The sequence below is a fragment of the Aythya ferina genome (assembly GCF_964211825.1).
Source record: "Aythya ferina genome assembly, chromosome: 1".
NCBI lineage: Eukaryota > Metazoa > Chordata > Aves > Anseriformes > Anatidae > Aythya > Aythya ferina.
In genome coordinates, this window is record NC_140296.1 from 68,812,859 (window position 1) to 68,825,719 (window position 12,861).

The 12,861-nt window shown below is 40.4% G+C and overlaps 1 protein-coding gene across 1 annotated transcript in view; it reads left to right on the plus strand.

Annotated features, from left to right (window-relative positions):
- VWA3B (von Willebrand factor A domain containing 3B) overlaps positions 1-12,861 on the plus strand; it is a 70,584-nt gene that overhangs the window by 12,059 nt on the left and 45,664 nt on the right. The window contains exons 7-9 of the mRNA XM_084536055.1: positions 2,584-2,753; positions 4,660-4,784; positions 10,955-11,071. Coding sequence (XP_084392181.1) covers positions 2,584-2,753; positions 4,660-4,784; positions 10,955-11,071 — 412 coding nt within the window. The remainder of the gene's footprint in view (positions 1-2,583; positions 2,754-4,659; positions 4,785-10,954; positions 11,072-12,861) is intronic.

A 12,861-nucleotide genomic window follows, 5' to 3' on the forward strand; every position in this document is an offset into this window, starting at 1 on the left:
GTGCAACAGTGACATTTTTTATGACTGCTTTTTAAAAAGCCTCCTTCATAAATTATGCTAACATTTTCAATTTGCAGTATATTACTAATTTTCTGGTGGGAAAAAAAAAAAAAAGGATCGTGTTTAGATTTCAGTATTGTCTGGATGAAGAAAACTCTTGTTGGACCTGGTAGGTCTGCGTACAAATAAACAGAAATTAAAATTCATCCAACAGTGAGACATATTATTTTTTCTGGATATTGGTGGGCTAATGGGTAATCTGGGGGAGTCAATTTTGGCGGGTGATCAACATAAGACAGACTTTAATTACTCCTAAATACAGTTATTATCATTCATAACTGACAGTTCAGTTTGAGTACAAGCTTCACTGTACTGAAGGCTGGGGCAGACCCCATTCAGTCCTAGGCAAAAGCTGCAGTCACTGAACAGTCATAAATGACTCATTCTTCAGAACTGGCTTTGTCAACAGAAGTTACTCAGACACAACAGCTCCTTTTTGCCTAGACTTGGGTTTTCCAGCCATTCCTTCAGGTGAGCTTCCATGTGTGGCAAGTCCCTAGATTTCCTTTCCTCATTACCTGTCAGTCCCAGGGTCAAGATCACTCTGCTCCAAGGTTGCAATCCTTTGGGCTCCACCTGGCACAGATACATCCACGGCATCTAACTCACAGTTCTGTGCAGGTGCTGCGCTGCAAAGCATGGGCCACCCATCCCAAATTCACCTCCCCTCCCAGGTAAAGACTGCAAGGAACTCTTTGTCATGTTTTCCTCTTTGTTCCTATATGGAGTTTGTTTGCTTGTTTGGATGGCTGCAGAAATTATAATTTGCAAAATGTGGAGGACTAAATGGTTTGAACTATTCTGTAAGGAACATTTCCTTCATGCTATGTTACTGCTGGGTTTGTAGTTAAGTAGAATGAATTGTCTGTGGTTAGCAATTTTGTTTTCTTGAGGAGCTGGTTCTGCATCAGCTGTGCCCAAGAACTTTCAGCATTTTAAAAGTTGCAGAGGCAGGCATTAGATCATTTCAAGGAAGTCTGAAAGCTAATACCCTTATTAAACAGCAAGTTTCTGAGTTATTGGCAGTCTTAGGAGGGAGGGAGAGAAGACGTGAATTTGAAGGAGACAAGGAAAAGTGGTTGTGCAATCTGCGTATGTTCCCCCAGGTCAGGAGCCTCTTCAGCAAATGGAATTTCCAGGACAAGGGTGTTGGCTGAGGACTGGTCTCAGCTGGGTGAGCTGCATGCTCTCACAACTTTGTAACTGGATGAAACTGAGAGAGAAACTTCTAGAACTGAATGAAAGCACAGATAGGCACAAGTGTTGATTTATTTTGCTTCTAAAGCTAATAGGTATTGTGTTAACATTGCACGTTAATGAAATATGAATCATTCTTTCCTTTTTGTATCACTGTGCTCGTGATGAGGGGCGGTATGGGCATCCTGCAGCCCAGAAAGTTTTGGGTACAAATTGGACAGATGTCCATGTGTAGGCCTGTTGGCTTAGGAAGTTGAAATGAAAATCAGTGTCAAAGGCAGTACTGGAAATGCATGAACATGCTTAGAGATGATACTAAATCTGCTTTCCTATTGCATGAAACGATGTGGGTGCAGAAACACGTCCTCAGTGCTGTCCCAGCCTCAAACAATTGCCATCTTTTCTCTCTTATGGTGCATATCAGGGATTCCTTACCATACGTGAATGCAGTTTTTCAGATGAACAGCTATTTATCTGTATTTATCAGTTGGTATGTGCCATGCCATAGGACTGATAGGCTGTGCTTGCTGTCTTGAACATCATCGTGGGATAGGTGTTGTTACATTTGTTTTTAATGCTGGTGAAATTTCAAGAAGCATATTGACTAGCTACAATTTAGCATGGATATGTGCAGGCAGCACTGGATCTGTCACAGTGTAATACACAAGCAATAACTAAAGGACATTTCTTCATCTTCTCTGTCTTCTTGCAGCAATGTTTTCATAACATAAGTGTATGTGTTCATAACAAACTTGCCAAGTTCCCTCTGCCTTGGGAAGTATAAAAAATATGAATTATTTGTAAATGCCTACAGTAGCATTCAAAGAATGATGCATCTCTCCTAGCCCTCAAAATACGTGCTGCTAATAAAAGTATGTCTGCTCCTACTAAAAAGTTCCTACTAAAAGTTCCTACTGCTTTTCAGCCCTGGCAAGGCCCCAGCATAGTTCCTCTCTTCCCAAAAGAGGAATGCGGCACAGAGCCTCGTCCTGACTAATAGCACAGTTGTCCTCTCTTGCACTTCTTTTTGGTTTCGGTTAACTTCTCTGGAAAGGGGCTTCTACTGAGCTGTACCCAGGGGCTGCGGGCCTGGTTCCCTTCTCACTTTGGGAAATTTTGTGTGAAATTCATTTGAATTACTAGCAAAAATGAGAGGGAGAACTGAAGGTCTGCTAATCTTATAGCCCAAGTAATGCAGTGCTGCTACCAGACTCTCATACCAGTGCTCAGCACAGGACTGGGCTTGAATAAATACCAAACATCTGTGTAAAACAGTCCTCCCAATTCCTTTTTTTTTTTTTTTTTTTTTTTTCTCTTTTATGACAGGTTGAAGCTGTTTATTACTTTGCTGTGGGTGATGTTCCAGCTGAAACAAAGCAGCTGCTCCTTGAGAAGGTTTCTGATGGCCCCTGTCCAGTCAACACCGTATCTTTCAATGCCAGGGAAGATGAAACTGTTATTTTTCTGAAGGAGTTGAGCCAGTTGGCCTCTGGCAGGTATGACAAAGAAGCACAGTAATGGTTTCAGTACTTGTAAAGTGTTTTGCTGCTAGGAATGCTATCTGAAGATATCTGAATATTATCCCATTTTACTCATAAGGGAAATGAAACAAACCAGATCAGTAAGTGATCTGGGGAAACAGAGGAAATAGTCTAAGAGCTGTAACTAAAATACAGGGCCTACTTGAACAGCTTCTCTCCACATGTGTGCTCACTGGCTTGTGGAAAGGCCATTCCTTACCTATATCCTGAATTGTCTGCAATCTGTTTCTCTTTCAAAGTATGATTTTTTTTCAAGGGAGAGTAACGACATAAACAAGTTTTTATTACATTTCTTTATACTTCAGTAATATCCACAGGCACCAGCAAAGGATCAGTCTAGAGGTTTTTTTTTCAGATCAAACATAACACAGACATGTAGTTGAAAGGTGATGCCTGTCCTAAATAGGCAGTGCCTGGAACAACAGGAAATTCGGGTAGCGTTAGGCCTGTCTGTGTGAAGCTGCAGTTCTCTACCATGCTCTCCAGCATCTGTTTAGTGTGGTTGGTGGGAACTGATATATTCCATATGGTCTGTTGGCTACTTTGTCCTGGGAACCAGCTGTGTGACAAGAGAAAGCCTTCAATGCAAAAGGATAATACAACATTAATCTTGATTCTAATATAAAAATAAAGAAAATGAATGAAGAAACAAACAAAAAAAAACCACAATACCAAACACACTCAACAGCAGGAGGGCAATAGCAGCTGATAGGTGTTTGTCTGCTTTACAGAAGCCACCATACAGTTACAGAGCTGTGAAATGTCTGCTATAGCTTTCTGTTTCACTATTGTTTGTGCAAGAGTGGGAAGGACTCCAACAGTAGAAATCCCCAAATGACGGCAGAGCAATTGGTAAGATGGCAGCTGCTTAGCTCTTTTATAGCCATCTGTGTTTAGGAGTAGCTTTTAAGAGACGGAGTGCCTGCCAAAAAAAAACAAGACTGAGGGAAAGTGTTATGTTGGTTCTGTTCAGACGTGTGTCTAAACGACTGTGGTCATTTAGGACTGTGGTACCTCCATGATACCAGGTACTTTGCCAGTCACCATACTTCATTTTCTTTTGGCAATATTTTTCCCTCCTTTGTAAGAAGAAAGAGAATGTTTCTTGTATGGTAGAGAAAGAGACAAGAAGGGTTGTGACAGGGATCTGAGAGGAATCATTTTGCCTAATACGATTCTCACTATCTTTTAGTAATTTTTCACGTGTCTAGCTTTGTTGCAGAGACTTATCAGGCCAACATATAACTTGCTGGTGGGTATTTTCCTAATAATTGTGTATAAGGATAAGTCAGTTTTCACATAGGATTTGCTAAGTTCATGGGTTTTTCATGATTTAAGACTCATTCTAGTGTAGTTCTATTTTAGAAAGGCATCTTTTTCCTGCTCTGGGAGCTTGTCTGTTTTGACAACAAGGGTAAATGAAGTCTGCTTGACTTCCTGATTTGTATATCGATAGTGAAATAAGTGTTCCTGTTGGGCTTTGAACTAGGAGGATAATCTAATTAAAAGGTGTTAGTGTCCTTTCAGATATCTCAAATGACATGCTTGTTCAGCATGTTAAAAGCATTAATTAAAAACAGATTTCCAGATGATTGAAAAGGAAGGTACCTTAGAATAAGTGATACAGAAATGAAAGGATGTGTGATTCTTCATGAAAAGACTTCAGAAAATACATATACTTATATAAAGGTTTGATAATATCCATAAAACTGTTGTAGCTGAACATTTGGTTATCTTGACAGATAAGGAAATAATTCCAAAGTTCTACACTGCTCTGACTTTGCATGTGTGACATACATATTAAAACTAGGAAAGTATTTATGTAGTTTGCATACTAGTGAAAACCCAATTTTTATTACAGATTCCATGCTTTCGTTCAGAAGAATTACTGTAGAATTGCTACTGGACCTGCACTGAAATGCGAAGAAGATGACAAAGATCTAATTGCCCCGAATTCCAGAAAGGTGAAAGGGCGAACGCCACTAGGTAGACAATTTTAAAACCAATATTATATTGATTTTCTAGGTGAGGTTTCAGAGTAGCCATCTAATTCAGGAACTTGCTTAGTGCAAGATCAAAAGAAGCCTTCTGTAGGCATAGGTGGGGACGGGACCGGTCAAATGGAAATTCTGTGAGTGGGAAGGAGAGGGAAAGGAAAAGAGAGAAGTGAAGAAAATAGAGGATGTGCATGTGAGAATGAAAGAGAAGTGAAAAAAGGAGAAGAAGCAAGAACATGTATTTCAGGAGATAAAGATTTGTACTGGTGTGCTTATACCAGTGACCTGGTGGTAATGGAGAGTAATGGCGAAAGGGAGATGAAAGAGGTAAGAGTGGAGTAGAGCATCTGTTACAACAGCCACATCAATACAGACCATGTTCATAGCTAATATAAGGGAATTAAGCCCACATATGGTTGACTTGGTTTTCTTAGGATCTGAATTTATCATAAAGACAGGCAAAGAGCACAGTAAAAAGAACTAGAGAGAAGGTGCAAAGAGAGAGGGAGAAATATGAAAAACATACAGAAGGAAACAGCAGAAAAAAAGTAGAGGAGAAGCAAAATTTCATTATTTTTTTTTTTTTCTGTGGGTGGAGCTGTGCAGAAAGCTCAAGCATGGTTCTTTTTAGTCACAGTGATACTTCCTCTAGGAAAAGTCAGCCTTACTGTTCAGTGGGACTGGACTGAGGCTTCAGCCAGATTTGGAGGAGTCTGGCTTGTGGTGTGAAGCGTGGCTGTGTTATATCACGTCTGATATCTTTATCAGTAGGCGATTTGGTTAAAAAAATGATTTATTGTTATTATCAGGAGGCATAAAACCTCTTTTCTCTCATGGCTTACATCCCCATTGTGCTGGGGGGGCATTAGCATTGCCCCAAAGGTAGAACACTGTCATCCTCCTCTTACTGCTAGGGAACCTATGGCATAAGGGGGAATTAGTGACTCACCTAAAGTCACATATCAGTCTTGGACTAACTGTCATGTATTTTCTGGGTTGTGGTCTGGATCCTTGTGTACAAGCCTTTCAGAATGGCCATGGTTATACAGTATGAGAGAACCATAGTGTGCGTGTGTGGAGGGGGTGGGGAGCAGAAGTAAGAGAACAAAGTGTCATCCCTCCCCCCCCTTTTTTATTTTCTTTATGAAAGGTCACCAAAGCTTTCCCCCCTCACGCCCCCACAGGGTTTAGAAACCAAGAGCAGAGAGTGCTTCAAAGCCCTGCCTTTCGTTTCACACTGATTCAGAGTGCTGTAATGATTGCCTTCGGTCTGCTCCAAGTGCTTCCTTGCCAGACCCCAGTTGGGTGTGTGCATGGGGAGGGCTGGCTTCCTCTTCCCCCAGGCACCATCCCGTTTCAATAGATGGCCCTAGAGCTCCTGTATGACTGAAATTACTTCCTCACCACTGTTTCTAAAGCTGAAAGCTGAATAGCTTTAATCGCTCAAAAGGGCAGTAATCTCCTTGAAGTGCATTGTCTGTTGTGTCTTATTGCTATTATGGAGTAGAATTTACACATTAAAAAGGAACACAATTAGCTTTCTGCATTTACTTGGCATTATAACCACAGTTGTGACATCACTGACAGCCAATCACAGCCTTTCGGTCGTATACAGAACCTAAAATCCTTTCAGAAAAGAAAATACGTAGGAGACATTAATTCTGGCCTGTGTCTGATGTCTCTTGTTTCAGAGACTCCTTCAAGGGTGTAGAAGGCAATAATAATAAAAGTGGTGATTACTCACTAATGTATTCTGAAACTGGTTCTTGAATGTCTGGCATAAACTATATAAGGAAATAAATAGAAAACGAATCAGAGATCTAATCTTCCAAATGCGATGTTTCCTGGAAAATAAGGAGAGGTGCAGGAATATTTTGATTCTGTTTCTTTTTGCACCAAAAATGCAACAGCTGGAAACTAAAGCTCATTGTTATGTTTTATGGGCTGGAAAAAAACATTTTAAAGAAATCTGATAGTTTTCTGGGTATCCACTGAATAACATTTTGCAAATACAGGATATCTTCATGCTCACTCTTTTTCATCTACTTAAACAAACAAGTCGGAAGTGAACTATTTAAAACTCCAGATAAGAGCTGAATTCTCCCCTGTTTTGCATCTTGAGCAGTCATTTAGAAAGCAAGCGTGAGAAACTGCCAAATTTGATTTTTTTTTTATACTCATTGAGTGGATGCTTGAGATTAAAACAGGTGTAAACCAGTAAAGAATGAAGGTCCTTATGTTGGCAGACTCAGACCTGAGGCAGAAGAAATACTCTTACATAAAGCATAATTTGGACCAACATGGTGATGTCTCCTCATCCAGCACTGATTTTCCTATTATCACTTCAGCCTACATTCTTTGTGTAGCTTCTGCATCTGCAAAAGGCTGTGGAATTAAGCAATTCTGTTGTGTAGTTAAAATTACAAGTGGAAGGGAGGTGAGATTTAAGTCAGAACTTGAAGGCTTAGAGGGCAAGAGGCGGTGGAAGCTGTGGAGAAGAAGGTTCTTCCTGAGAGGGGCCATAGTTGTGTTATCTGCTTGGAGTGAGAGGGAGGTAAGTCCTAATTGGGCTTGAGAAGCAGTGGCATTTTCAGCTAGATCCTGAAATGAACAGTGGTTCCTCGCTAGCTGAAGAGAAAACAGCAGTAGATCTGTGGGCAGTGTTTTTCTGTGTGGTGGAACAGACGAGCTGGTACATGTTAAGAAAATACCACTGGACCCTAAATTGGAATTTGAGTTATGTGGCAAATCTGAAGAGGGACATATTTCAACATGGCCAGTCTTTTGGAATAACATATGATTCCAGGCTGTGAAGACTGATGTGCTTAAGCACTTTTTGAGCTCTGTAAAGCTGTATTCTTAAGTGTGCTTGATTTTCCACGTTTACCTGATGGTCACAGAGAAAATTGTAGGTTGCTGAGTGTAATATGGGGAGTGTAAGAGCACCAGCCTCCTGTGCAACATTGAAGTAAAAGAGCTCTGCTCTGTTTATGCACACAGATGTGGGAGAGACCAAACCTTCCCTTTGGGAAGCCAGAATAATGCCTGCAGAGTGGCTGCTTTGCCTATGAGCTGTAGCAAAGAGCTTTGCCTCTGTGTTTTCCTCCTATGTGCTTTGTCCAGTCTTAGCAGCCTAACCTTGGCCTGGTGAATCTCTTTGCTAATGTGTAGAGAGTGATGCAGACAGCCACCCTGCAATACCACGCAGGATACAAAGTTCATTTGCTTTGTGCATTTGCCCAGGGAAAAGGGGCAGGATCAGGACAGGGTGAGTTTCCCTGCTTCCTGACTCAGTGGGTGTGCAGGCAGCTGCCCTCCTTTTCTCCTCCTTACTTCCACTCTTCCCCCTCCAAGGGTGAATTTTGCAAATCAGCACTTCGGGGATATACCGCTATCTTCTGCTGCCACACAGAGGCTGAGGAAGGGACCAACAGTGAAAAAATTAGATCTCCCATCTTGCCTTACAGGCAAATCTAATTTAAAAGGTGTCTTACTCCATTACATTTGGATTTTGCTTCCACAGCCTAAGTCGGATAATCAGAGAAGAAATACTTCTGTTTTCCTCTATTTGCTTTTGTGTTGGTATTTGCTTGGTGTTTTAAAGATGTAGTCAATTTTGCAGGCTTCTTTTCGCGTGGACTTTTTTTCAAAGCAGGATTTGTATCTTGAATACGGAATGAAATGAGTTACTGTGACTTGACAAACTGGATGAGTTTGTCTGCTGGGAGGTAGGTGTGGAAGAGCTTCTAAGATTGCCTGACAGTATTAAATAACTGGGAAATGGAAATGAGGCTGGTTACACATTTCCGTGTACATGTGTGTTTTTGCCTAGGCACACCATCTTGCTTCAGCTCACGGGTGTCAGCAAGATGCTTCTGGCCCTCGCCCTTCCCAGTGCCTGTCACCATCCTCTTCCTCATTTCTAGGGCCTCCATTTTCCAGGCCCAGGCCTCCTTGGGCACAGCTGGCCATGCACGATGGAGTGAGCCAACCCCACATGCTGGTGCTCCGTGAGAGCTGGGGAAGGCAGAGGAGCATCAAGGCCATTTCCCCGCTGTTGCCATCACCATGTCATGGCTTTTGAAACAGAACCTGGGAGTTAGGCCTGGGCAGTTAAACTGCCAGCCAGCAGGGCTTGGGGTGTTTCACGGAGGGTGGCCTTTCACCGCTGGGGATAACACGATTTTTAAGAGGTCTTCCATGCAACACAGACGCCTTAGTTGTGCCAAGAGTCTTGGAGCAGCTGGGGGCTGCCCCCTCTGAGGAGGTGGCTCTTGGCCATAGGTGGCTTTTCGGTTGGCAGCCCTCAAAATTGCACAGCAATGAGGTGTGAGCGCAGGGAACTTAAACCGAAGGGAGGTTTGTGCTTTCTTAGTCGTTTTTCACCGACATGCTCTGAGGGATGGGCTGTGGGTTGAAAACCGCTGCTGGAGGCTGTGATGCATGGGGGTGTGTGCGTGCGTCTGGGGTTTGGGGAGAGGAACAGCTTTTCCTTTCCACTTCTCCTCAGCTGCAGAGGAAAAGAAAAAGAGGTTGAAGCAGAGAGCGAGGTAGAGGTGAGCCTCCTGAGTAGAGAAAGTAGCTTTGGCTGCCACTGCTTGTGCTCTTCCAGCTGAATCCAGGAAAAAATGTTGCGTATAAAATGTTTTCAAGACAACTTGGTATTTGCAACATGCAGTTGTTGGTGCCTGTATTCGTCCCATACAATATACACCATCAAACCACAGCACTAATAAGGAAAAAATACTTTCTGTGCAATACCAATATAATACACTGTCACTGCATTGTACTGTGGAGCAATTGTTTGTTAAAAAAAAAAAGTAAAAAAAAGTTGACATTTCTAAAGTGTTTGAACAGAATATTTTGGTTGAAAATACAAGTTAATGATAACAGACTTCATTTTTTTTTTATCTGCCTTGCTTAAGGTTTTTGTTTTGCGATTTAGGAAATGATCTTTGTAGTAATGGCTGAAACAGGTTTTTTTTTGAAATACAGGGAGGTCCCAGGAGATGGCAGTGTACAATAACACATTTCAAAATATTTCTTGGAAATTAAAAGCATTTCACAATTAAAGTTGAGTTCTTATTTCGTAGAATGTTCCTATTATTATTTCAGGGAAGTTTACTGAAGAACAAAATGATCAGGTTTGTTTGTTTACTGGTGGCCTACTTTAGCACACAAGTTTGCATATCTTATCTTTTATAAAGGGAATTACCACTGTATATTAACTGAGCCACTAGATGCTAAGATACAGTTTGCCTTGTTCAGCAGCTTCGTGTGCAATTCAGTAATAGGTTGTAGTCTGCATTTGTGGTTACAATAGCTCATGATTAATTTCTTTTTATATTTTTTACTGTAATACTACACACAGTTTTTCTATATAGCCCTATATTGCAATTTAATATCTGAGACTCATGTAATTTAACACACTTGTAGTAGTGTCTATTTTACATAGATATACCTGGTGACTCCATTTTGATAATTGAACTCTACTGAATAAATACACATTTTAATCTTTTAATAAAGAGAATCAGATATATTGAGATTAAGAAAATCTTATGTCAACACCAGCTTTGTTTTTTTCCATTTTTTTTTTGGAGAATATAACCTGATAGGAATATATTTTTAAAGCGTTTAATTATGACTATTGATATAATTATGATTGTTGATATTCGTTAAGATTAAAGTCTTACCAGAAATACCAAAACTACATCACATGCTCTTCTGGGAAAGAATATTTAATTTTAAACAAAGGTGCTTAGGTACTCTAGAACACTGAAGGAGCTGATAATGTCTTCTCTTTAAAGTTTCAAAGTTGGATCTCATATTTGGAGATTGCTTTTGCAGTGAAGTCAAGGGGACAATGTGAATTTCTTTGTGGAATTTTCTTATTGTTTTCTGAGAGTTTGAAAACGGATTTCCCCCCACTGTGGGAACAGCCAACTCTGTAGTTACTTCTACCAGACTAATTACCTCGCAGGTTCTGGTGCCATTTTTGAACTCTGTCAAAGAACTGCACTTGTCACTGCAATGGGACCTTGTGAACAAGGTCATACAGTAACACCTGGATGAACCCAAAGACTTCATTGTAGTAAAGGAGTTATAAAAAGCAGAAATTGTTATGAAATGTCAAGTTCTATTTATTATTCCTTTTTGCAGTAGCTGGTGTTCGTGAAGATGTCTTTTTGGTCTGGAAGGAGTTGGAGGAAGCCAGGAGTACACTGAGACAAGTTCAGAAAATTTTATCAGAATCTGAGCAGCCTGCTTCTGGAGATGGTATCATTTATGTTTCCTTCAAAAGAGTTACCACTATATTCATGATCAATATCTTGAACAGTGAACAGTTTTGATTGACATTGATCTGGGGACAATTTTCTCTGAAATGGCTACGTATAGGTACCACCTATACTTGGCAGCTAATCTTTGTGTGGCTTGAAAATTTCCATTGCAAATCTCTGTTTACTGCTGCTTAAAACTTACTAAACTTTAACAGCTAAGGCTGAAACATGCAATTTTTATTTCACCAGTTACTAGGTTTAGAAATTATCTACATTTCAGGATGTTGAAACTCCTTTTTTTTTTTTTTTTTTTTTTTTTTTTTTTTTTTCGGTTTGCTCTCTCCTTCTCTGCCAGGGCTGGTAAGTTTTTGATTTTTTTCTACACAGAGCTGGGGAAATACCCCAAGATGATCTCTCAATAGCCTCCAACTTGATAAGTAGTTTAGTTTCCCTGAAAGGAAAGAAGCGTGGGCTTGAATTCCCTTAGTAGAAAGTAGGAGACTGAAACTAATTCTGTATGAGTGCCCTGATAACCCTTGCATTAAGAAACATGAAGGAACACCAACATCTATTTGTTAAACTAATCATTTCCACCATTATGTTTGGCTTAGAACATGATCCATGTGGATTGAGACTTACTGGGGACAGAAGTATAGCTACTCTCTGAATCCCTGGAAGGCTTAAACAGGGGCTGGTAAGATGCCACTCGGCTCTGATAGATAGAGGTGCTCTGAGCATGCTCTGGAGCAGAATGGTAACACTGGCAAGTTTTAGTACTGAAAACTTGGGAATCCATAGAGTCTAGGAAGCTTCAGCGTTGAATTGTAACTAAGCAACTGGATTTTCAGGATCAGAGTTGTGATTGCCTGATTGGCATGTTCTGCATTACTCCCTGGCTTTAAAATAGTTACATGGAGTCTGGTGGTAATTTATTGTGTAAGTTAATAAAAGGTTCAGGGCTGAATTAGAATGACTCATCAGAGATTTTTTTTGTAGCTCTAGTATAGTTTTTTTGCAGTGCAATTGCTTTCGCTTTGGTAAGGTGGAGGCTGGGGCCAGATGCCCTTTTCTGGATCTGAGAAACAGTTTGTACAGCTGGTTGATCAGTTGCCTAAACTCTCTGCAGTGTGTTGAGGTGTGTGATTAAGGTGGTGATGGTGAAGATTTGAGCCTGAGGGTTTTCTCTGCCTGCACTGGATTTGAACATCTGACAGTAATATAACTCTGCAGGAGTTAGCCTGAGTCAATTCTTCTGTGAAGGCATAATACACTTCTTTGTACAGATAATAGCATCTGCTCAATTAGCAGGACTTTCCATATGAAGTTAAACAGTTCTACCATAATGCGTATGAACAAGAAGACCACAATAAAGCTCCAAGGGCAGCGCTAATTTCAGTGTTTATTTACAACTGCTTGACTATGCAGCTTTAATATTCTTTTAGTGTATATCTTCATACATAATCACTTCATAAATGAATTAAAAGAAATTAATTTACGGTGTGGTTTATTTTGTCACTTCTTCAGCATTGTTTGACTGTTGCCCATTGATCCGAATAACTACAGCCTTTCTTTTTGTCTGCATTTCTTCCTCTTTTTGTCTTGATCTCTTTAAAATGCTCATCTGCAAAACAGTTTGTTCTTAAAATTGAAGAGTTCTGCAGGGGATGAAAAAGAGAGAAATTTTCTGCTGACTTTCCAGATAATGCACTAGTTACCTGAACAGAAGCATGTGAAAAAAAGAAAATAAGTTTTCTTTTTAAAATTGTCTGAGTGTGTTTGTGACACTTG